The following is a 26254-nucleotide window of genomic DNA, read 5'->3' on the forward strand; positions in this document are numbered from 1 at the left end:
AATAAAAATGGAGGGCAGGCTCCACGTCCACCGGGAACAGGGGCTGGCTGGGCAGAGCGGGAGGACTGGGTGTGCTGAGGAGCCCTGTCGCACACAGCCTGAGCTGCTGTTCTCTCTGCATCAGCGACACCCCAAAACTCCTGCCGCTGCTTCCCGTGGCTTAGGCTGACTCTGTCACAGAGACACTGCTTTCTTACTGCGGAGCACAGACCTCTCACCGCGTTCCTAAACAAACAGTAGCTGTAAATGGTCAAAAATAGAAGACCTCAGACATCTATTTGTGTTTTCTTCCTGTCGGGATTACACATTTTGAGAATAAAAAATATTTCTTGGGCTTGCAGTGGTTGCAGTGCACCTGACACACAGCTTTCTGCTGAAAAGGTTGGTTGGGAGGAATCTTGCCCTTCTTCCAGGTTAATAACAACTACAGAACTCTTTCCAAGCTTAATGGTTTCATCCTTTTCCTTATGCCTTTTCTTAAAGTGTTTCCTGTGAGAGTGTTCCTGACAGGCACCTTAGTGTAACCTTAATATACCTTCTAACTGAGTGGTCTTAGACTGTCATGTTGTTACCTCTGTTGCTTTTCTTTCTGCTGAAAACACCCATTTCTCAGAGTGATGGGCAGAGTTTTAATCTCGAGGTGCACTGCCAATTTGAGGCTAGGATCTGACTTTGAAGTCGTAAAGAAGTGCTGTTGCTGATGCTCGAATAATGCTGAACCGCTTAGGGCTAAAGCAGAGAAGAAATAAAATTGTGTTTTTCTAAAACATCTCTCGCACTGTGGTTGTCTCAAAGGGCTTTATTATGTAATGTCAAGTAAAGGGGCACCTTTAAGCATAGCAGCCACTCTATGCACAAATGTACCTTCGAACACGAAAAATGTTGGCATTAGAGCTATCTACTCATTTAGTAGGGCTATTATGTATGTTTAATGATCACTTGCAGTGCCATGAGAAATGTCCAATAATGGTCGCCGCTTAAAACCATCAGGGAAAGATAAATTATGTGTGTATATTAAATTCCTCCTTGGGCTGACTCTAAGTAAGAAAATGCAGCCAAGTCGATTTAAGGTTAAAGTGAATGTGTGAATCTTTGCTACATATTCCAGGAAAGCTGTTAAACTTACAAAGTTCGTAATTTGTTGGTTATTAAGTTATATATGTATGCTAAAGTACTCCAACAGCAAACTCTACCTAAACTTAAGTGTGAGCAGTAGATCTGTCTAATGCTGGCAGGCACACAGTTACTTGCTGCTATGATCACTCCAGCTTCAGAGACGCCCAGCAACAGGATGTTGCCATTTAGGAAACATAGATTCCTTTCTAAGCTTTAAGCAGAAGACAGTACATGGGCCATATAGGTTTTCCAACCTGCATCTGTCCAGAACAGATATGATTAAGTACATTTTTGTTTAGCTATTGATTTATTCATCTGGCTTCCTCAAATATCGGATATATGTATGTCTTTTGTCCAAGAAAAATAGGGCTGTTCGGAGTTTTGATTGCAGCAGTGGAGTCTGCAGTAAAGCTCAGTAAAAGGTTTGGTTCACATTTTAAGACATTGCACTGTTCTTTAATAAACCTACATGTCCTTGGATATAGGTGTAAAAATCTGCTGTCAGGATTATAATCTTTGTTATTTATTCTTAAGGTAGAAAAAAAAAAAATCTCTTCAGTTTGAGCTATCAGTGTGCAGTAATCTCCCGCTAAACCTGCTCAGAATTTATAGATTTATTTTATGCAGTATTGCAAAAGCATGGGAAGTGCTATTGCCAAATTCAGTATTTTGTCCTTTTGTTGTATCCTACTTCTGTGACAGTAGCAGCTTAGTCTTTTAATAAATACTTATGGTTTTACATATGTGCATGTATGGAGAGAACAAGAAAAAAAATCACACATAAAGTGCAACTGAAGTGCAGTAACTGTGGTGTTCCTTACAAATTCAGATACAAAATATAATTGAATGGGTTCATATACCTGTAGATTTACAGGGCCCTTTCGCTTGAATATTATTTCGTGAGAATTTGCAGTGGAAAAACCTTGCAGATTATATCCTTCCCAATTGGCAAAATATGTTGTGACAGTAAGAAGCAAACATTGTTTGCCAAGACTCTTTGGATTTGTGATTTTTACAGTCTCTGGCAGTTTTGGACTTTTTCTCCAATGAGTGGCAGAGCCACAGCACAGATACTTTCCACTTCTGTGCTGCTGCACCCCTGGGTTTTGCTGGTGTCTTTGCCTTCCAAGAACTCCTTTGCCTTTCTGACTTCTTTTTGGTTCCACACTTGCTTTAGATATACTCTGCATTCTTGTTTTCTGTATTTTCTGTTCATATCAATCTCCTGTGAGACTTCCCCTAAATGTTATCATTGGAGTCTTCTTTCTCTCATGAGATTCAACACGGAAATCTCACAGTTACCTCTAACACTCAGATCTGTCAAGCTTTGTGTGGGACAGAGGTGCCATGAAAGTGCCTATTTATTTTTTTCTGTCTATAAAAAGCACATAAGAAGTAGATCAGATTTAGACATTTAAAGCAGGGTGAGATTAATTCCATCTTATGATATTTCTCTGTTGCCACTGAAGTCAAAGACAAACTGAGTAATCTCAGTACTGAAAGATAAGAAATTTTTATGTCCTGGTAACAGTGGTACCTGAGGTGATGGGTAATGAATGCCTTCTTTTCTAGCTCAGCAGCTACCTCGGAACACAAGTGACCATTAGTTATTACTAGAAAGTAGTTTGGTAGTCTTAGAAAAATGAAAAATCCACATGGCTTTAGTCTGTGGTTTCAGTGATTGCTTCATGACAGATGTCACTCACTGAACTGTCTCGGAGACTATAATGCTCCCTCTCCTCTGGAGAGGAGATCTTTGGAGCTCAGTCTGTGTTAGAACAAGTATATCAAAGAGGTGCTTTAAGGAGCAGAGCAGCTGTGGACTGGAAGTAACCATGTATGGAACGAGATCCTAGGAATAGACTGTTCAACTAAAGGTAAAGCTCAACATTTTCACACTGAGATTAAAAGCATGAAAGCAAATAAATAGGGAAAGTAATATACATCCTGAAAAATTGTCAGTATTAATAATGTCTAAATTGAGACAGGATGCTTTCCTGATTTGGGCCCAGAAATTATGATGACTTCTATACGTACAGAAAGCCAAAGTAAATGATCAACAGTGCTTTCTTCTGACTTTACAAATTATGGAAAAAGCTCTTCAAACAGACAGCTGGGTCATACTGACAAGGTAGAAGAAGCTGGTTTGCAGCGTCACCATCCTGAAGAACTCCTTTTTCTGAAACCTGAATAACACTTTCACAGTCACAACAGTTTGCCCAGCGTAAAGCCTAAAATAACCTTTAGAAGCAGATGTGAGTTTTGATAGAAAACAAAAGACTAAATTCATCTGCTGGTGTTAACTTGGCATAGCTCCATTGAATTATATTGATTTATAAAAGGAGAAAATCTGATCTATAAACATTTGAAGCTAAGACTAACACACACTAAGACACTATCTTTTTCCCTAGTACTCCAGATCACAGCAGAACTCTTGGACTTCAAAATTCCTTTTTAAGCAGAACATGATATGTAACGTTCTGAAAGACATTACAGAAATGTGTCATCACCAGAACAGGCTGATCTTACCTGAAAACCATAAAAATTTTTCAGAAACTTCTGAGATATAATTTATATTTTGTGTGTTGGATACACGCCAGTATATTTTGCAGGCTAATTCTGTAGTGCAAGTTTAGTCTTTTTACATTTCATCCACTGTCACAAGTGATAAAATGACAGATAAAAAATTTACTTGATAGTAATTGAGTATGTCATCTGTTTTCAAAGGCTCACAGTTCCAAAACTGGGAAGACTGAACAAGGAGAAATAGATAGTGTCTCATTATACTTTATCTTTCAGGTAGCTAAATATTGTGACTAAAAGTCAGACTAGACAGTTACATCTGTACCATGTTTTACAGAAGTGGAGAGATAAGTCACAGATGGTGACAAGGCTTTCTTCTGTACATTCTATTGAAAAAAATGCTTTAGTTGATCTGCTTATAATTTTTCACGCTGTGTCCTCTTTTGGCACTGAACTCTATGAAATTTACAAAAGCAACACCTGCAGCTCTCTCAATCACAACCATTTTGAAAGTTGATGTCTACATATAACATTCTCACATTCAATCAACCTGAATGTGTTAACAGCTATGTGACTTACAGTGAATCCCCGAAGACTTACGCTTGAGAAAGGATCTTCTTTGTTTGAAGATGTCTCTCTCTGAAGAACCTGTCATACCAGCCAGACTCTCAAACTCTGCACTTTAAACACCATGGCGCAGTGCTGAGCAACTTCCTGCGAGTTACTAAATGCTTTCAACTCTTATTGATCTTTTAGGAATCGGAGGAAGTTGACTATTTACAGGAAGAGCTGAGACTTTTAAAGAATGAAGTGCAAACTAATTTTATTAGCTTACATGCTTGTAGTTACTTTTAGGTATAGCTTGACATTTTCTATTTTTTCTTCTTGACATAAAAATATACTTAACTGGCAAAGTCTTGCTGTCACTTCAATTAAGATTCTCACACCAGCCATCAGCTTCTTCTGTTGCTGTTGATGTTAGAGGACAAAATGTTTTGGAGGAACTTCTGTGTAAAAAGCTTTAGTTTTTAAAGTTAATGTGCATCTCCATGAATTCCAGCAGATAATTTACTTCCCTTATGTATATAAATGTACTAATGCTGTGAGCTATTTTGTGTTTTTCCAAAATCATAGCAGACAGATATCCAAAGGACCAGTTTGGTTGTGGACTTTTCCCTAAACAATCAGTGTATTTCCAGACCAGAGCTGTTGGCTGCTCAATGATCTGTTGAAAGATTCAGTAGCATTTGGCACATAGATATTGTTTACAGCCTGCCCTTCATTCTCTCTGGCACATAACAGAGCCCTCTGCTTCCTCCTGCTTCCTTGTTGATCACCTTACAGTGACTCTGGAAGTAAAATAATACAATTAAAGGGAGTGTGGGTATCTCCAGATAACATAAGAAAATCACATACCACGATTATGCAGCTTTGTGCTTAGCAAGTTTAGTGTAAAGATGGGTTCTGTGCTTTTTTGACATAAATGTATGTCACTATAATTCTTTGTGATGGGCCTTCACATTTGATGACATTGCAAAAGCAGAGTGGGATAGATTCAACCTTGAAATAAAGTGCAATCTGTGGGAATAATTAAACAGTGGGGTGCTTTCACAAGGAAGCGGTGGATCACTGTACTTTGCTTTTTTCAAAGTAAGAGTTGATATCTTTTTTACAAAATATGCTTAAATCATCTATAAGAAATTTACAGCCCCTGTACTGAGATTATGGGCTGGAAACATTGTAGCTCCTTTTGATTTCAGGAACCATGAATCTGCGAAGAGTTTCCTTTCTTTGTGGATCGTGGCATAGTGAGCAGAATTGTGCTCATAGTCCTTACTTTGCTAATAGTACTTATAGTTCTGCATTACACTAATATGTGTAATTAAATTTCATCTCTCAGGACTTCAGATGATTTCGTGAAGTGATTAGGAAGTTTTCTCTTCTTCGCCCTCTCACTTGCCTGGGCAAAACTGGCCAGATGTGCTTTTATCTATCTTTTCCTCCACCAAACCCATCAAAAGTGAGATGCTGGATAGCATGGACTGGTGGCTAGAGAGGGTGAAGATTTCACACTGGCTGGCTGGAATGTCTTGTTCACAACCCTGCTTTGGGCCTAAGGAAGAGAGATCAGTCATAGGTGAATTTATATGTTTCTGTCAGAAAGGAGGGGTTGGGGGTTTATACTTACACTTGGGTGGAGGAGTGGAATAGATTCTGGCTGCAGATGGGTTCCACTAATATCACTGATGATGTCACTATAAAACATTTTCATACATGATAAAAAGAGAATGTTTGGTTCCTGTTGACCTGCCACTGAAAAGAAGTTTGTAACTTGACTGTAGAGACTTTCCCAACTACCACATTTCTTGAAAGCTTGCGCCGAGTCTGAGAGTTATACTGCCATGCAGATTCAACTAGGCAGTAAAGACCTGTTCCTCATAAAACTATGCAGGTTTAATTCCAGCCCCAAACCCCTTTTATTTATTAATATCAGACTTGGGGATTTTAGGAGAAGCATAAGGAACTGTCTTGTATCAGCAGTTCTTTCTGGGCTCAATTCCAAAGTCTTTCTCCACATTGTATCCATGAATATAATATCTAATATTGTATCTGTGGACATTCTTAATAATTCAGTTACTTGGATCCCAAAGGCCAAATTCATAACTTTTCTTTTTTGTTGCCCTCAAGGTTCTGTACTTGTAATGCAAAGATATATATTGCACTTCTTTTTTTTTTTTTTTTCTTTTTTTTTTCAGTGTTGCGAGAAGTGAAGAGGGGAGATACTCTTATCCCCTTCTTCTTCAGTCTAGTAACTTCCATGAGTAGGTGCTACTCAGCATGAGGGACTACGGGAGCAATCTCACCAAGCTGGGGTGGGCATGAAATTCTATTTTGAAACTGGACCCACACAGAAGCCCACAGTCAGGGGTGGGGGTATTTGAAATAGTTCATTCCTGATGGCTTCAGATTGGGAGTTCTGGCTTTGGATCTTTTCCCAGTGGAGATAAACATGATTATACACCCTAGCAGGTATTATATAATCTCTAGTCACTTTTGGATTCACTGCTATGTGTGTTTGATACTTCCTCTCATACAAAATATTAGAGATTAGTTCTCTTCACCTCCATCTATGTAGCTGGGTTTTTTTCCTATAAAATTCAGTAACAAGAAAAAATCCAATGCATTTATACGCACAGAAAACCAGTCATACAAAGCATTCATTTATGAAAGAGAGATGGTTACACTGAGTCAATGCTAATACAATTACCTACTTGAACAAGCTCAGTTACTCAATACATTACCTAATTATTACCTAATTCTGTCTTTTGAGAGTCTTGCTGGATTGTTTTTTTCAAGGTTTTCTTTCTTTCTGCTTTTATTCTTGTGTTTTCAAGAACCACCAGTAGCTAGAAATGTAGAAGTACACACTGTTGTCATGGAAAACCTGACTTACCTACACAGATTTCTTACCCTCACTGTAAACAAAAAACAGATGCAAGATTTGCAAACTATATTTACAGCTCGGAGACACAGTAGGTTATTTGGTACAGCTAGTAAATATTTTTTTACGCCTGTGAAATAAACTTTTCTTATTCCCAGTGGGACAGAAGTTTTCCTTATTCCAAGTGGGACAAAGGTTTCAAGGGGCAGGGAGGTGAGTGGGGTGAAAATTATCTCTACTAAATTTTTAAATTAAAAAAAATTTCTAGATGACTTCTCATGTTTTACCTTACTCTATTCCAAATGTTTTGTTTTGATTTAATTTTTTTATACGAGTTTCATCACTAAATGGCAAACCATTTTGAGGTTAAACATTTCTAATTTGGAGAATATGGAAAGAGGAAGGTTTTTACTATTTACTAATAGAAATTGTTTTGACATTGATAATTTCGCATAACCCCCCACTTCTGTAGAAAGGGTGCTTTCCAAACAATATGTTAAAAAGTGTGACTAGTCTAGTTTATCAACAATTCTTAAAAATTACGACTGTTGGTTTGGAGTTATATCTGTGACCCTCTGAAATCAATGGGAATCTTCTAGTTTCTGGAGACTGGATTAATTCTTTTTGCCAAGTGTTAAGTGCTAAGCTCACTAAAAAAACCACCCCAACAACTTTAAATAGGTTTCACTTCATCTTAGAAACCTGCTGAAGTTTAACATATCCTGACATTGTTGCCCAGGAACAATGGAACATGCATCCAAGGAGCATGGAGATGTTGGTTCTTCCCCTTTACTTGTAGTTAGAGAAGTTGCTCCACTGCACTACACCTGTTTGGGTTGCACTTGATCCTGCAAAATTGTGGATTATCCCAGATTGTCTCACTGATCACAGTTTGAAATCCCTTCAAAAGGCACTGGAATCCAATTGTGATCTACATAGGAGAAGTGAGTGGTAAAGATGCTCCTCTGCCACAGCTGTTCATCTCCACGTAGTGTTATGGGCAAATTTAAGTGTGTGTCATTGTGCATTGTCTGCTTAGCATTCATCCTAAGTTTTCCATAGCATAATTAGTAAATTAAAGCTCATATACTCCCTGGAGAACAGACAAGAAACCCCGCTCCCTCTCTAGTCCCCCCCTTAATCACAAGTCATGCTCTCTCAGGTCCCTGTGAATATCAATTATTCTACATAGAGGGGAACAGCTTCAGCAGAGATGGTGGGACAGACATTCAGAGTGCTCTGTAACTTTGACATTATGGCACTTCCATAGGAAAACAAGCTTAAACCTTTAAGACAAGTGAAGTAACTGGGGCACTTCTGTCCTGGGCTGCATTCAAACTCGAATCCTTATCAGTGAGTTGTTAGTAAAAACACTTATCAGGAGCATCCAGCAGGCCCAGAAGAGCTCAGCCTTGAACCTAATCCAAAGCAGTTTGGTAGCAGTACACTGGTCACAAGATCACGGCTGGTACTAGTATGCCTTCCTTTGGAGTTAGCCATTATTTAGAAATAATGGCTGCAGTGGTTTGGTTTTTGATCAAGCAGAAGGAATGAGGGTAGAGCAGCCCCCACATTTGCTGTGGCACAAGGGGAATGAAGCAGCAGCTCTTTGGGAAAGCTACTGCTGGAAGTCTGCATCGGCTCCATCACTCTGCAGCTGACCACTGGGAACGGGCTGGCTTTGCCGAGCTTGACAGCAATGAGCATCACTCAGCTGACAGCTCAGAAAGCTGGGGCTGGCTCATGCACAGCCATCTCCAGATGATAAGTTGGGTCAATTGATACATTCACTTTGGGAGACATCGTAAGAATACTCTCAGTTTGAGCTGCATGAGTATCTCCCTCATTGGAAAGAGAGATGAGGCTGCATACAGGACAAGGCATGATTAGCAGGAGGGAAAAGAAAGAGAGGAGTATATCTTTTGGAGAGAATAGTTTCAATCATTTTTCCTTGATCTTCTTGAAGGGGTTTTTTCCCCTTTATTGTCATGTATCCCATTTGAAGCCAATGGGACTCTATGCTTCTACTTTTCCACCCTTTCCCCATTTTTCACATACACTCCATAGACTGCACAGCTATGGGTATAATTTAACAGTTCTGCACATACTGCATTTCTTCTCCAAAGAAGAGGAACCATTATTTGCAAAAGACTCAGGAAATAATGACTCTTTTTGAGAGTAAAAAGTGCAGCTGGATACAGAAGGGGACCAATCCCTATAAGGTTACAGGGTGCTGAGGGCAAAAGAACAGAACTGATGGATCAGATGCCTGGCAGTTTCACTCCATTGCTTGTGTTCTGAGCCATCTGGAGCAGAGCAGGTTGTTTGGTTTGATTTTTTTTATCGGGTTGCATGATACGCTATAAATAAGAACAAGTCGCAGTTCAGTACTGCTCTTCTAGGCAGCACGTAATCTTTTTTGGTGCAGGGAAACAATGAGCTCTTGGCTTTTTCTTTTAATGTGCCATGCACAGGAGGAATTCCTCATGTTTTATATAGTCAGTTGCTGCTAGATTTTTTCTGCCGCTAGCATTCAGTCTTTGTTGTTGCTGCATTTGCCACAGCTCTAAGTGCCTAGTAACAATCCAATACATATTAGCAAAAATACAGTGACCTGTCACTATATAACTTGCTGCTATAGCTGCTGCAAGAACAGTTTTCTCTTCCTGTTTCTGCTCGGGGGAGAAATTTTCTTTAAAACCCTTAAATAAATCAAATATTCCCAGTGTGCACCTTTTACTGTCAAACTTTCCTGCTTTTAGGGCAGTGTGCAAGTGTGCAGGGCACTGTTACAGCCTGTGAGTGTGCAGGACACTGTTGTGAAGTTGGGATGTAATGGAGTGGCTGGGCCACTCCTCTATCACAAAGGGCCACACTCGACAAGAGCAGAACAGGCTGGAATCAGCTGGAACTGGCTGGAACTGGCTGGAACCTGCAGTGTGCAACCCCTGTACTTCCAGAATTGTAGCCTCTGGTCTGCTGACTTCCCTTTGGGACAGCTCTTGGACTCTCACATCTCCCCATTAGGGCAGTTCTTGGGATCTCTTACCTACACACTGGGACAGCTCTTGGTATCTCTCATCTTCTAATTTGTACATCTCTTCGACTCCCACATCTTCCCACTGGGACAACTCTTGGACTCTCACATCTACTTCATATGGAGATGTGTCACTGGTAGCCTTACGATCCTGCAGTGTTAATCAAACCAAACAGTGGGCTTATTTTGTTTCTAGTACAGATACAGATCCTTAATTACTCCAGGACTGTTTTAACTGCCTCAGTATGTTCTTATCTGTTTTACTGTACTTCATTTCGTAATACACATTTCCAGTTGGAGGCTTGACAGGAGGCAGAAGCAATCAAACCATATTGTCTTGCATAACAGTGGGGAAACTGCCATGTCTCTCATGCAAAAGATTAATCATAGACTGTGTGCTGTCTTTGTGAAACAAAAACATGTCTCGCTTAAACAGCTTAGAAGTTACACCCTGTGTGATGCTGTCAGGTGGGGGCCAAAAGTCAGATGTCTGAAGAGTTGAATCTTTGAAGAAGCAGCTTTTTTTTTTTCCCCTTGTAAATCATACCATAAATTGCTGCAGCTGATCTCAGAGCACGATGCTTACACGAGACTGTTGCTGCAGATACGAAGGGACAAACTGTTGCTGGGCAGATCAGTGGGAGAAGCAGAGTACTTCAGGTGGAGAAGGAATAGCCTGCTCATCCCAGGCGAGGGAGCTGTTTAAGGTGCAAGCTTGAATTTTAGATCCAGACATTAGCTCTGGAATATAAAGAGCCTAATTGCATTACTGCTGCCCTAAAATACCTGAGGGCCAGGCAGTTAATTTCTAGGTCTGACAACAGCTTGGAAAAACCTACATAGGTGCTGTCTCCCTCTTCATTATGTTTAATCTGAGGAGGTAGGGGTATGTCCAGAATTATTAAACAGAAAAAATAGGAGTAGCAAGACTTGTGAGGAGGTAACAAAAGTTTATTTGGAATTTTTACCCACAGATTTGTTAAGGAATACTTCGGAAATACATGAAATCGCTGTAGGGACTGATTTTCAATCCAGGAGTATAACTCCTTCCTATTGCATTTACTATGAACCATCTTGTCCTAAATATCTGAATTGAAGTTAATGCAGCACAGAGCACTGGATTCTGTTAATCTCACCAAAGTACAGAGAAATGGTTAAACAAAAAAATTTGCAGGTGGTGGGGAGGAGGCAAATAGAAAGTCCTGGCACAGGGACTTATCCTATGCTTGCAGGGAATGTATAATCTTCATTAAAAAAATTCAAAGCCTGCTTGGCATGGATCCTAGCTGTGTAGTGGTTTGTTTAGTGATGATGGAAAGCTCAGTCTACATTAATTCCTAATGGTTTATTGCAAAGTGTTCTGTAATGATGATGTGCTTGAGCTGTTAATTGATTATGAAATGCCTTGAGATCTTTATGAAAAGCATAAGATACAACTATTATTGGATCATGCCACTCATTAACTTTAAAGAAAATAAATGTGCTGTAATTCCAACTGTCCTGTAAATCTCTTTTGTTTGGAAATATAGTCATGTCATCCTTGTTTTCTCTGGTAGTATCAGTATTTGTTGCTTGTTCAAATTCCAGTACATTCAGGGAGATTAAGGGCCTGAACCAATCTGACTGAAGTCAACCTGAATTGTTTCCATTGGCTACAGAAGGAGTTGGAGCAGTCCTTGTTTGCTCTGTCCAAGTCCAAAAAGAAAATCAGTGGAAGAGCATGGCAGCCATGAGACTTTCTGAAGAGAGGGGACATTGATAATTCTTGTTTCTGAACTGGGAGAACTACTTTATCCTGGAGCTGTTTCAAGCTCCCAGCTGTCTTTGTTGTCAAAAAAATTCTGCATAAATAGTGAGGTGTAGGAGATTGGGACAATATTTGCTGTGATACTATTTCATCTGGAATACTCAAGATTTAGGTCCAGTAACCTCCTAACCTGGTTTCAAGAGGAGTTTGAATTCTCAGGGTCGCACTGAGATGTGATACAGACACACTGGCCAGTGCGTAAGGGCCAATCCAGGACAGGAGATTAATGAGTGGGACTTTAACCTTGTACTGAATGGGGCTTAGGGAAGAAGCTTGGTAGTGATCCTCTGTGTAAGGCTGAATTTCAGCTCTAATTCCCACACTTGCAGCAAGTCTATTATAAATGAGAGATAAGTATTTCTATAATTAATACATTAGAATTAATTTAACTGGAGACATGAAAGTTGTATTTCTAAGCGTTTTCAAGTTATACCACCTCAGAAATAATGCTGTTGCCACCAGTTATTTGGGAGTGAACACATGGGTTGCAAAAAAATTTTCTGTTTTATCAGAAATAGTGTCGACCCCTAATTTCTGCAGAGCATTCTGTCTAGAGAAGTCAGCAGACTCCCACATTACTCCAGACCTCAAATGGCACTCTGGAAGTTGAAAGTGAATTCTGGATATTCATAAGTAACTTGAAGTAACTGATGTCCCATTGTTCTTTTGCTTTCAATTAAAAATATAAAGAGAGAGAGAGAGAGAATAAGAAATCCCCCAAAATATAATGAAGTATTTGCATAAAAAAGACCTTTAACTTACATCCTTTGCTCATTGGCAGTTTTTGGAAGCCCATTATTCTTTTCTGTTGTTAAATTTACTTGGAAAAAACATTCACATTTCTGGGCAAGTAGAAGTTTATAAAAAAAATTATTGTTGTTCATTTATTTTCATAGGATGCAGGTCTTTCTAGACACAACAATTATTTCTAGACACAAGTAGGAGAAAAATGTAAGATTCAGTGGTGGTGTGTGTTTGGTTTTTTAAAATATCCTAGATAAAGGTTTATAGATGCTGTATCAGCAGAAAATCTTATTATAACAGCAAAGGAAGCGTGGATGTCTTCAGTTACTCATCCTGAGTGTGCAGCTTTGTGACTAGATAACCATGAACAAATGACTTCTTATATCAAGGACTAAAGTTAGTGTTATTTCTACTGGTGTAAATCTGGAATAACTCCACAGAAGTCAATGGAGTTAAAATGCTAATTCAATATTGTTTCCTTATCCGTAAAAGAGGTTAATGACGTTATCCTCTCTTGGGGAATATGTCAAGGATATTTAGTTAATGTTGACTCTGTAAAATGCTAATTAATTGTTAGTGCAGAATTTGTACCGTACAGGTGAAAGAAACAGCACGCAAGGTACTCATGCTTAACCCACTCTGCTAAAGAGACGTCCTGATATACTGGCTTTCATTACAACATCTCAACCCCTTTTCCCATTATCTCTTTCATTTGGGAGGGAAGACTGATCCATTCTATTAGGAAAGCAACCAGATGCATGTAAATAAATTAACACCAAAAGACTACCAAGCGTAGCATGTGCATATGTCTTACACTATGCAGCTTGCTTGTGTACCAGTTCAGTGTTATAAGCTTAAAATAAGCAGCTTTGATTCTGATAAGTAATTTGTTGTTATATATAGACTGAGAGAGAATAAAATATACACAGACAAAATGGTGGACAGATAAATAATTACTGCCAGAAGTGATCTGCAGCTTTCAGGCAATCCTTTTAATATTTTTCTGTCTCATTATTTCTGTATATAAATGAGAAGTGTCTTTTTAAGAAGCAGCAATGATACCAGGCATGAAAGCCTTGGTACCTGTCTATCCAATGCAAACAGAAACATGACTGTAATTCCTAGCAACTCAGAATTTATGAAGCACTCATGGGACACTGTCACAAAGCAAGTAGAAGCATGTAAAACTGCAATAGCAAAAATTTCCACTCCTGTTCTGAGGTTCATGCTGGTAATTCTCAATGCATTTTTCAAAAATGGGTGTGTTATTCCCATTTTGCGGATATGGAAAGTGATGGCCCTGAGGCAAGTGCCTTGCCTAACCAGAAGAGCTGATGAAAGAGGTGAAGGAAGCCATGAAGCTGAGTGCAGGGAAGAAAAGAGCGAGAGTGGGGGTCACATTTCCAACAGCAGCCATCCCACAGAGCTGCTCCCATAACCAGTTTCTCATATGGAAAGAGAAACCTGGCCTACCAGCTCCCATCATCTATCCACTGACATTAGATTAAAGGTAGAGGACAGAAGGATACCACATAAAATAGCATCAGAGCTCTTCCTTATGAATGACCAACTCAAGTGTTGGGATTTTTTCAGGTGCCACTCTCCTCAACAGTGTGTTAACACTGATGTTTTCCATTGCACTTTCAGCTAACAACTTGCCAGTCTGCTTTTGTTATTGCCTCTACTAGTGGTGCAATGATGAGGAGGCTGATTGAACAGCTCTCATGTTCTAATCTTTCCAGGGGTTCACCTGTGGTCTCTTGAATGAGGTCTGTAGGACACAGCTTTGCAGCATGGACCAGCTCAGGTTTCTGTTCAGTCTGCAAGGACTGGTGAAAACAGACAGTAATGGTTAAAGCTTCCTTGTGTCTTAGCCACATGTCCAGTGAGATAATTTTTCCAGAGAAAAACATTGTTAACCAGTTCTGTATTAACCAAGAATATTTTTACACGGAACTCTTGAGCTGGCAGAGTAGTTAGAGTGGCTTGGGCACCAGCTGCCAAGTGTTTACACAGGATTTCAAGCTGGCTTGTTCAATTCATGCTCCCATACTCAATTCATTCTATGAGAGCCACGCTGCTACTGGTTCCTCAGTTGTCATGATACACAGCTTGGGTTTATTAATGTGACATAAGAACATGCTAGACTTACCTTTGTTGCTAAAATGTTTGCAAGGAAAAAACAAAAATTCTACAACAATCATAGGAAATCACACACTGAGAAAACATTTTATTTCCAAAATTAGGTTTTTGTATATTCACATGCTAAAAGGAAAAGCAGCAACAATATTTCCTATACAGTTTTAATTTAGAAAAGAAAAGAATCAAGTAACTTCTTCTGTAACCTCTATAAATTAACAATAGCACTGGTTTGGCCAACTTGTCCTGAAAATATGCTCATTGAATCTAATTGCACACACTGTATAGCAAAGAATCATATGAAAAAAATCTCTGAGTTTTATGTCCAATTAGAAGCATACTCAGTGGTGTTCAGCACTGATTCCTGTGGTGGATGTCTGCCAAGATACATTTAACTAAAATTAATACACTTCAAGATAGAATCAGCCCTGACAACAGGGAAGTCATCTATTAGAGGCAATAACTCAAAGATCACAGCAAAATTGCATGTTAAAAGAAATCGTAAACTTGGGAAAATATCGATGTTTATTAAAATTTATTATCTCTGATTTAAACAGATGGCTTAGTAGAAGAGATTAGGTTATTTTTAAGATCTTGTAACTTGACCATAGTGAATCAAAATGAATGAACACATGCCTTGCAAGTAGAAAATAGGACACATATCCTCCCCTACAGTCAAAAGCGAAGGGAAAATGCACAACTAAATAATGTGAGGATGAGATCCAGAGTGCCTATTTATGCATCACAAAGTCTGGGATCAGTAGGGGAACTCAAATAACTAAATTACGCATGCCAGATCCATATTCTCAGAGAAAATAATTAGACACTTTCCAGGGTAGCCCAGAATACCACAAGGGCTTAGTGGTTTGCCAGTATGAGATCCTCAGGATAACAGGTGTCTGAGCAGTCCTCTGTTCCTGAACCTTAGAGCTTCTTTCTGCTCAGAACATGCAGAACAGAGCCTTCCCACCACGGCAGTGGCCTAACTGAGCATGGCTCATCCTTTCCAGGTGAATGGAACGGCTGAAGGACAAACCTAACCTGGAGTCTCAACTCATTCATTAGTTTTGAAATTTCATCTTATGGTTGTCTAATGTAAAATGCAATGATCATTCAGAGCACAGCAGAGAATTCAATCTTCGCTCAACTTCCAGGTCCCCTCACCTTTCTCTCTGGCACTGCCCTGTCTGCTTTTTTTCCAGTCTCATTCCTGTATGCACAGCAGCCCATTTGGCACAGGATGTGCCCCTAAGAGACTTTTCTAGCCTGAGACAGGGCATTTGCAGGCTGAGGATTAACCCCAAATCTCCGCTGCCCTAACTGCTTTGACCAGTAAGCAACAGCACTGAAGAAGCAAAAGCAGCATCACTTCTGTAAAGGGTAACTTGGCTGTCATGCTTTACACTGAATAAAATACAGTCCCCTTATGTGATATATATGTAAGTTTACAGCTCATATAGTCATTTCTGGTTTCATCATGGTGGACTTCTGTTTTCACCAAGCAGGCACCTACTTTCACAGAAAAGAGCAATACACAGAACACTCATTAGAAGCGTTGAGAGAGCTTCCAAGTCAAGTAGGGGCATGCCATTTCCAAGAGTAGGTTTTTTGACGAACATGGGATTTTGAAGATTAATTTCTTGTGTTCTTCCAAACTTCTTGTCTTTAGCCACTTAAGGCATGTCCCTAGAATTCCTCATGAATGCAAGGCATGATACCAGCTATAGGGCAGTTGCAACCAAAGCACAAACTTGTGTTCTATACTTAAAACTTTACCTCCATAACTCTCATCACATTTCATTAACTCAGTGCCCAGTCTGTATTGTCTGAAATTGACATATGCTTCAATATGCTTGTCAAATGCCTTCCCTCTCTGGATCAGGATTTCTGAGAATAAAACTTCCTATTAAATCTTTAGTAGAGGAACTGAGTATTTTGGAATAGAGATTAAAATACCATATGCAGTATGGAAGCTAGCAAGCAAACAAGAAACTTATGTTTTCAGTAAATCTAGATATTTGTGCATCTCACATCACTACAGTACCTGAAGGATTCAGGTATCACTAGTATTAACCTACTTTTATACTGGTCACTGAAGCTCAGCTTTTTTGTGCCCCAGTCCAGTGTTCTCCAGTAGCTCAGGCATTCTGTTTTCACTTGATTATTGTTTTTTCTACTAGCGTTGCTTTTATAGAAATAAAATCAAGAACATAAACATTGTCTAATTCTGTTTCCTTCGTTCTTAGACCAGTCTTCATTTCCATGGAATAAAATACAACTTTTGACAGAGGACTAAGCAGCAGACCTAAGCACATTGACAAGCACGGATTGGCCTTGCATGCAAAGAATTCAACCTCGGTCAGTCCTTTTCATCCAGGCAATCTCAGTGTCTTTCACTGATTCGTGCCTGGCTGTTCCTTGCCACCTGCACTGGAATGAGATGCCTGACCAGCCAACCCAGCCTGTTTGAGAGGAAGTTAACAGATAATGTGCAATAGAGCTTTATTGTTTCCCCAGTATGTGTTTACTCTGCATCACAGAGAATCCATTTGTCAAATATTAATTGAATTCTCCAACATTTGGCATATTTGCATAACTATTATGAAAAAGAGCATTATCTCCCTTGGTATTATACCCATTTCCCTTAGATAGTGTCTCTTTGATCCATTAATCATGTTTCCTGTATCCTCCCACAGAAACTTAATTGCTCACATCCTGCAGAACCCACTCACAAAGAAAGAAATTAGCTTTATGTAAATCTAAGGTTATTACCTTTCCTCTATAAATGTAAAACAATTAAATTATCCTCTAAAAAGGACAGTGATAAAATTCCAGATGAGCACTGATCACTCAAAGAAGCAGATTGAGGCAATTTTATTGGACCAGTGGGAAAAAAGTGGTTTTGCTCTACCAAGGACATTACTGGGGTAAATGATATTGCTGCCTATGTCTGTCTCTGCTACTGCTGCTGTCCCCTTTACTGACTTCAGTATTACTTTAATATCTGAAACAAAGGGTTAGATTCAATAGATGCTTCCTTCAGAGCTGATGTAGGCTCATACTTGTGGGTATACCACGTGGGCTTTGCTGGAACCTCGAGGTATGATCTAAAGATGTGGGCACACCTTTAGGGAACCAAGTAAAGTCAAAGGTGCATCTGTCCAGCTGCCTTATAGGAAATACGGAGAAAAGGAATATATCTTGAATTGCACCTCTCAGATCTGTAGGGATATGATTTTCAGAAAATACAACTTCAGTCTCAGACATCTACTAAATATCAGAATGCTCATAAAAAAACCCTTTCAGTACACTAGATGTTGATGTACATATATCCATATATAAAAAAAGACAATTCCTGAATCTTGTTCAAGTTTAGATTCTGAGCCTTTCAGTCCTGTCAGCATCAGAAGAGCTTGAGCATATAAAGATCAGCAAATCCAGAAGCTCATGGATCTTTAGGATTAAAAAATATTAACAGCTTCTAGACTTTAGTAGCTTATCAAGGCTTTTCAGAATCAGGATTCTGGGACTTAGTTCCATTTATCCGATCCATCCCAAAACTACCAAGCCAGCATCACAGGCACGAAAACCTCTCATCTTGTAGAAAACAGAAGCCAAGACTCCAGTTTACCAAACCACCATCTAAATCACTAATAACTCCCTTACACATTTGTTTTTCGCAGACTTGACTCTAAGTTTACTTCTGCAATCACTAAAGACCATTTGTTCTTTCACCCTGCCTTGGTTTCTATAATATTTAGCAAAATTACGACAGAAAATGTCTCCATGTCTTTAGAGAAATTAGTTTCTGTTGAAAAGAGTAAAATGGGAGCAGTAAGAACCAGTATATCACTACTCCATGTTCACTGCTTTCTTCTGAACTCATTTGTTCACTCTGCAGCTTTTCCAAATTTCTTGTCTTGGTGCAAATTCATTCTCACTTCTTGTAAATTTTTCTTCACCACCCATTCCTTTTGTAAGGTTCTCTTTGAAACATATTTCATCCATAAAGCCTTTTAATGACTTCATCTATATAATCAGTTTCTTTCTACTAAAGAAAACATCAAAGTTAATTTGCAGTAGAAGTGTAATGTGCTGTATCACAAGTCTGTCTGATCATATAGTCTCTTTGATTTACAGCATGAAGGTCTTGATCAAACCAGGATCCACTCTTTTACACTGTGAACACTTTTGCTGGTATTTCATAAACAATATTAAGATGTTATAACAGATATCCAAGAATAATGACATGTACATTCCCCAGAGGAGACCTGCATCCTGTATCATATCCTGGATGTCACCCACTGTAGAGGTAAGTTGTCAGAGAGATAGCAGAAGCCAGCATTAAGGAAAGGGAGTATCCAACACACATTTTTAGTTGCTTTATGTATAAATAACTACTAAGACACCAAAAAGAATTCTGAGATTCTATGCTCAAATTAGTCAATATATTGGCAGGTCCTGACAATTTACTTCTTCAGGATTTTATCCAGAACCTTAATTAAACCTCTTCTTTGGAGACTTATAGACTTAAAGCTATTTTTCAGGATAAATTTCAGGATTGCAGTAATTCCTTTGTTTATGGCACAGCATTTGGACACACATCTGAGAGAAACTGAAGCTTGTGAAAACTCCCATGCCTCCTGTATAAAATGTAATAAATATAAGCCATCAAATGGAGGAGACAAACAATACAAAACAAGTCAAATTAGGGTGGAGAAGAAGTAGTCATTTTAAAATTAGAAAAAACCTAGTTTTCTCCTTTCATCTGTACTACATGCTGAAAATACAATGCTTACTACTAACATAGGACTAAACTAAAAAAGCATTTTTCATCACATAAGGAGGGCTTTTCCTACAAGATAAAATTTTAAGCCATTTAAAAGATCTTGCTGGAGTAGAATATGTTATTTAAAGAAAATGTGAGAAAATCTAGTTTTCTGCTTGAAACTACCTGCAATAAAGAAAGGAATGTTCAATATAGTTTCTGAAATTGAATAGAAGTAGGTATTAGAAGAAGAAACTCAGGAAGGTTAGCCAAACAAGATAAGGCACAGCAGTTGAGAAAAGCTTGAAAAGACCAGCTGTAAACTCACTGGACTGAGCATAATTGGCCTATTAGTGCACATAGTTACTATGCATATTTTAAGAACTGGATAAAATTCTGTGTATGGTTCCCATATATTTCAGAAGGCTGAATGCAGGTTACAAGAATTTTAGCAAATTAATGTGCACACACCAAGTTTGCATTGTAGAAGTCTACACATGCTGGCATCGCTGAGTAATTAGGCAGACTGGTTCTGAGGATATACAACAGGTACACAAGGCTCCTTTTTGTCTGTAAAAACCTGAATCCGGCTCAGTTCTGTTGGCTTCAAGCTTTGCGGGAGTGCATTTGTTTGAGAGCCCATTTTAAAATGACCTTAGGCAGCACTGTGGTTTATGCATGAATAATAAGTTCTTAGTCACTTGTTGCTGCTCTTAGCACCCCAAGGCTGGTTGTTTTCCAGAGATCCAAATCATTAAGCTGGGCTAAGGATGCTGGGTGAAATCCCAGGAGCATTTGTGACAGAGAATGAGTTCCCTAATAAGAGCTTCTGGATCAATGTCATAGGACAGCACACCTTTTTTTTGTCTGTAAGACACCACCATATATATCTAAAACCACATCTGAATTTACATTTCCTTCCAGAACAATAATTTTAGGATGTACATTGTATTTAATTTAGTTATACATAATTATCCTTTTGCCAGCTACACAGCCTTTGATGCCTCATATTTCACTTCTTTTTTCTTTTCTTTTTTAAACTGCAGCATCTTTCTTTGGACAGAATCTGCACCTTGAGATTTTATACAGGCACAGCTCTGGATACAGTTGCTTTGGTACTGGAAAGCATAGCTTTGCAGCTTTCTATTACATGACATGGAGTATAATAACAAAAGCTACTCTTACACATCTGTCAAGAAAATTTATCTCCATATCAGTCTCAGGCAGAAACTATTATAGGCTGTGCTTGCACAGGCTGACCATGGTAGATTAGTCAGCCTCAAAAATAAGCTCTTCTTCCTTCTTAGGAAACTCCGTGTCTTTGTGCAAAGCTTACACATGAATGCGCTTATTGCAAACTATTTAATAAAAGCACCTTGCAGTTTTGAAAATGTATGAACTGGAGGATTACAAACATTTGTAAAACTACATCCTGCCAGTTCCTGGTGGTCACGGTAATTAGACATCAGGTGCCAGGTGCTAAAAGAGAACTACATGGGAGAGGTAATCACACATGAAACCAAATGAACAATAGGGGACTGTTTAAGACTATATGACAGTGTGGTATGTGACATTGAGGAATACTGAATGCACAGAAAGGCCAATTCAGACTGAGATAAATTCTCATTTCATTCTGATACTTCAGTTATCAGCAAGAAGGAGACTACAAGCAGAAAACTGCTGTAGTGTATAATGATGTGTTAGAGGACTCAGGGCAGGGGGATTTAGTGTCTGAATGTGACACTTTTTAAAAAGTTCTTCCTTCAGGGTTTTTCAAGGAGAATACTTAATTCATGCAGGGTGCCAAGTCCTGCGCAAGGGTGAGCTGTCAGGTGTTTGTACTGTTCCATTACTAGATCTCAGAAAACCTTTAATACCAGGGCTTCCCTGCTAAAGATGCAGAAAAGCCTGCAAGGTCATCTTTCCTTTGTGCGACTGAGAGACATGAGTGGACTGTGAGGAATTTCTAATGAAGAAAGGAGCAAGTGTTCCTGTGTGGCAGTGAAAGATATAGGTTGCTTATGCTGGTCTACTCGACCTGCCTATGAGACAAGGAATATTTTCTCTCAGGCCACACAAAGTCAACTCCAGCCTCACGAAACTCATATTCAGACCAAACGGCCCCACAGAGCACACTGAGGCAACGTGCCTGTGCCAACATCTCTTGCAATGGTTCATCTGCTGATGGAATAAACATCTTCTGTGATAGGGAAGTACAAACAGTTCGCTCTCAAAAGACATTTTCTGGAACAGCACAAGGCCTGCACTGTGATTTGAGCCCCTTACCATGCACTGCAGGCCAACTCATCAGCAGCCTTCACAGTCATACAACCCTTCTTCAACTTCAAACACATGAAACTAAAATGATTTCTTTCAAATCTGTGTTTTCACGTAGATTCACTCTGAGACATTTTTTATGTATGAAAAGCATTCTGTTCCTGAAAAGAAATTCAGATTTTCCACTGGCTGTCTTGGGACTTTGTAGATAACTCCTGCAAGTGTAATTCCTTTTCCCCAGGAGAAATGTGACCAGTAATTGAAGCTCAGGGGAGCCAGTACCTCCGGTTTTATAGATCCCTGACTAAATGCACCAACACTGCTGCATCACTATTCACCTTTCATAAAAGGAACACCATCTACTTCACAGGGGGAAGGAATTAATGTAGGTCTGTAATACCAAAATTCAAATGTGTATTGTAAAAAGTAGAAAACATTACAGGATTAAAACCCCTGGTTTTCAGTATAAGTATGTAAATTAAGCAGTAGCAGAAATAATTCTGCAAGACAATGACAGAAAACACCCTTGAAACAAAATTCTTACCCAGCACATGTAGGTTTCATAATATCCCTTTTATCCACCAGTATAATTGAGGAGCATATACTTGACCTCTTTCACATTTTATAAGTAGTGGATTCTAAAATCCATAATCTCAATTACTCTCTTAATAGACTGTCTTGATTTTTTTTTCTTTTACTGTTGACCTGCAGGATAAAGCTATTTACAAGTGATGTTATTGAGGAGAGCACTGCCATAATGAAAATGCTGAAGGACAAAAAATCCGATAAGGATACTGGAAAACACATTTGGAAGCGCACTTCTTAAGTCTAATTTATTCAATATGCATACCGTGAAACAACGGTGTGTCTAACGAACAATCAGGTATTAATTTGGCACCAGCTATTACAGTCAGCAGTTTGCAGTAAGTTGCAGGCCCTTGTCAGAAAGCAAAAGTCTGTGAACAGGAAGGCAGTTTAGCAGTGAAATGCAGAAGGCAGGGAAGAAAGCACATAAAACTGCTGTTACCTTTTCTCCTTATGCTCATATCTTTTCTTTTGCAATTCTATATTTTTTTAGTCTATTTCCTGTGCAGCCATGCATTGATTGGCATGCACCAAACCGCTACGTTCTACCAAGTAATCTCAGCCCTTCTGGTTTCAGTCCTGGAGGGCACAATATGATGGGTTACTATGGCAGTTAGGTTCTACTATAAAATGGTTTTTTCCTTTCTAAGAAACTGCCAATAAAGTAGCTATATATTGCACTCAAGTTTCAGCACAAGACAATTGATTATCTCATTTGTGCCTGGTCTGCTTTAAGTCAGGAATGTTTCTTCCATTTTTGTAGCAGCAGCTCAGACTCTCGGAAACATGCTCCATGCAAAGAAACAGTCTAACACAGTCTCTCTTGCCTCATCTGTAATTGTGTGTGGCAGAATTGTTTCCCTCAATACCAATGACATTTACATTCCTCATAAATCAAGGCTATCTGATGACTCCACTTTCAAATCCCAGCTGCAGCAAATCTTACACGTATGATAAATGCTCCCTTTTAGAAAGAGAGGCTAAGTGTGAGGAAGAATCATAGATTCGTAGAATGGTTTGGACTGGATGGGACCTTAAAGATCATCTGGTTCTAACCCCCCTGCAATGGGTAGGGACACCTTCCGCTAGACCAAGTTCCTCAAAACCCCACCCAATCTGGTCTTGGGGGAATCCAACTTCCAGGGGTGGGGCAGCCACAGCTTCTCTGGGTAACGTGTTCCAGTGCCTCACCGCCCTCACAGTAAAGAACTTCATCCTAATATCTAATCCAAACCTATTCTCTTTTAGTTTAAATGCATTCCCCCCCATGTCCTGTCACTACATGCTACCAGCAAAGAAGCAAGCATTGCATCAGACTTACAAGGAGCAGATGTTAATTAGGTTTATAAAAGAAAGATTTAGCTACAAGGTTGAGGCAGCAACACATATCTGCCCTTTGTAGAAGCCATGTGCAAGCCTAGAAGATAGGCAGAGCAGCACTACAAGTACAGGGGCACTGCCATAGCCTGAATAGGGTTGGAACTAAATGATCTTCGATGTCCCCCTCCAAGCCAAACCATTTTATGATTCTATGATACTCCTTCTACTAACACAGCGCAACCGAAGAGAGGGCTGAACAGGGAAACTGCATAGAAGTGAGGCAGAACTAGCAGGATTCCGTTTTATTCCACTCCCTCAGCGCTTCAAGCTTGACCAGAGCCCTTCCCACGCAGCACTCGGAAACTCCGACTGCGAGCTACTGGTGCAGTGCTGAGAGGGAGCCGTGGTGACGAACCTGACGAACCCCTTCACGTGCACACTGAGATTGCCGCGTTAGGCGGTCCGCACTTAGATCGGACATCGGGAAGGGGCTGACTGGGCACAGAAGGACGGGCGAGAGCGCCACGGAGCGCAAACGCCTCCTTCGCCCACAGCGCCTATCTTATGTTGGGCGCGCGCGCCCCCGCCGCCGTCCCGAGCCCCCATTGGCCACCGCGGGAAGGGGCGGGGCTCGGGCAGCGGGGGCGGGCGGGGGCGCATGCGCCATTGGCGGCTCGTGGTGGGCGCGGGGTCACGTGGCGGGGGCGGCGGCCGTTGGCGCCACGGCGACCGGCAGGGCCCAGGCGGCGGTGGAGGGTGCGTGTGGGGCGGCTCTGCTGGCTTCCCCCCTTCCCTTTCCCTTCTTCTTCCCTTATCCCCTTCCCCCGCTGTTTTACTTTCTCTTCCCTCCGCACTGTCGCCCCTCAGCGGGTGGATCCAGGTGCGGCCCCGGCGGGGGCTCCCGGTGGCTGGCGGGAGCGGCCCGGGCGGACCCGGGGCCCTCGGCGCCTCGCACCACCCGCGTTGTCCTGCGGCTGAGCCCGGGCAAGCGCGGCGTTTGCAATCTCTGCCTCGGCTCTTCTCCTTTAGATCTAGGCTTTGCATTGGAGCAAAAACATTGCTCCACGTTTTTCCTCTCTTTAGGAATGTGTGTGTGTGAGAGAGAGAATGTAGTGATTTGCTACTTAATTTGTGATAAACTTCTGTACTTCATCGGGTGACTAAGCGAGGGCTGGCAGGAACCAGGATGCTACTGTCCCTCTTAATACTGTAAAGAGCTTGGGATTCATTGCTTTAGTAACCCTGTACCAAAACTATCTTAAGGATCTTCGGCTTTACACCTCACCTGATTTCTTTATAGTCTTGCTATTTTACCTGTGATACTGTGTCTGTCTCTAAGTATACCAAGACCAGTATATATGATGCTGAAAATAAATGTTTCCAGGTGTGTCATGTTGGTTAAATTGTTAGTGCTATATGAATTGCTCACTAGTTTCTTAGAATTAAACAGTGGCTTTTGAAAGTCTTTGCTTGCTTCTTTCGTGCGAATATTTCCAGGGTTATAAATATTTAAAGATCCAGTAAAAATATGGGGGGGAGGGGAATTTTAGACTAGGCTACATATTAGATGGAAGAAGTCTTTTTTTTTTTTTTTTTTTTTTTTTTTTTTTTTTTTTTTTGCATATGAAAATCGTAATTAGAAGGAAAATGGGAAGTGGTCTGTAGAACCGGAAGATTCTTGTTCCACAGTAAAATCTCGAGGGAAACATAATTTGAAACTTGTCTTCCTAAGAAAACTTGAATAAAAAATCGTTAGTGAGCAGTTCCAGCTTTCCAGTGAAATGCTTGGCACGCAGGCTGTTGCTAGAGTTTCAGAGCCTGTAAGGAAGAAAACCTTGGAGTGCAGCCAAAAACGTTAGCAAATTTGCTGTTGTATCTTACGTCTTCTCTACAACAGTTATGAGAGTATTTCAGTAAAAATCACCTGGGTGACCAGTCTGCCTTACTGTGGGGTGTGCTTTTCAGTAGTTTGTAGGTTTGTTTTTAAATCTTCCCAGGGTGGAATGGTGTTCACTCTTCACTTTGCAAATATTCATGGCTGGTCCACAGAGTAGACTGTGAATGTGATACTACTGCAGTGTTTGGTACATAGCTCAAAGTAGTTCAAAAGCATTTCTGTTTGTGATTGTGACAGAGCCAATGCTGTTGATTACAGTTAGAGTTGTTAAGGTTGGAAAAGACTTCTGAGATTATTAAGTCCAGCCTCCGGTTGGGAATGACATGAACAGTTGTAACTCTCACACGCAGATACCATGATAGATTTGACAACGTTATGGCAGTATCCTGTTTTTATAGCTGTTTTGTCACTGTCATTTATGCAAAATTTCTCTTTTTCTTTGCATTGTTCTCAAAAAAGTTGATTATTCAACGTATCCAAAGATGAAGAGGAAACTTGCAACAGCTGGGAAATTGAGGCTTAGTCCCAATGAAGAAGCCATGTTTCTGAAAGAAGAATACGAACGAAGAAGAAAACTAAGGCTACAACAGGTATGCCTG

The 26254-nt window shown here is 40.0% G+C and overlaps 1 protein-coding gene across 9 annotated transcripts in view; it reads left to right on the forward strand.

The window, feature by feature from the left end:
- The window catches only part of CEP295 (centrosomal protein 295), a 68232-nt gene that overhangs the window by 217 nt on the left and 41761 nt on the right, over nucleotides 1-26254 (forward strand). Inside the window, exons 1-2 of one of the 9 annotated variants that reach the window (XM_048294545.1) lie at nucleotides 24449-24514; nucleotides 26115-26245. In XM_048294545.1, coding sequence (XP_048150502.1) covers nucleotides 26138-26245 — 108 coding nt within the window. In that variant the 5' untranslated portion in view covers nucleotides 24449-24514; nucleotides 26115-26137. Of the gene's footprint in view, nucleotides 1-24448; nucleotides 24515-24741; nucleotides 25143-26114; nucleotides 26246-26254 lie in introns of those variants that run through there. The other 8 variants (XM_048294551.1, XM_048294550.1, XM_048294547.1 and 5 more) reach the window with 8 other exon arrangements.

The sequence above is a fragment of the Corvus hawaiiensis genome, chromosome 2, assembly GCF_020740725.1.
Source record: "Corvus hawaiiensis isolate bCorHaw1 chromosome 2, bCorHaw1.pri.cur, whole genome shotgun sequence".
NCBI lineage: Eukaryota > Metazoa > Chordata > Aves > Passeriformes > Corvidae > Corvus > Corvus hawaiiensis.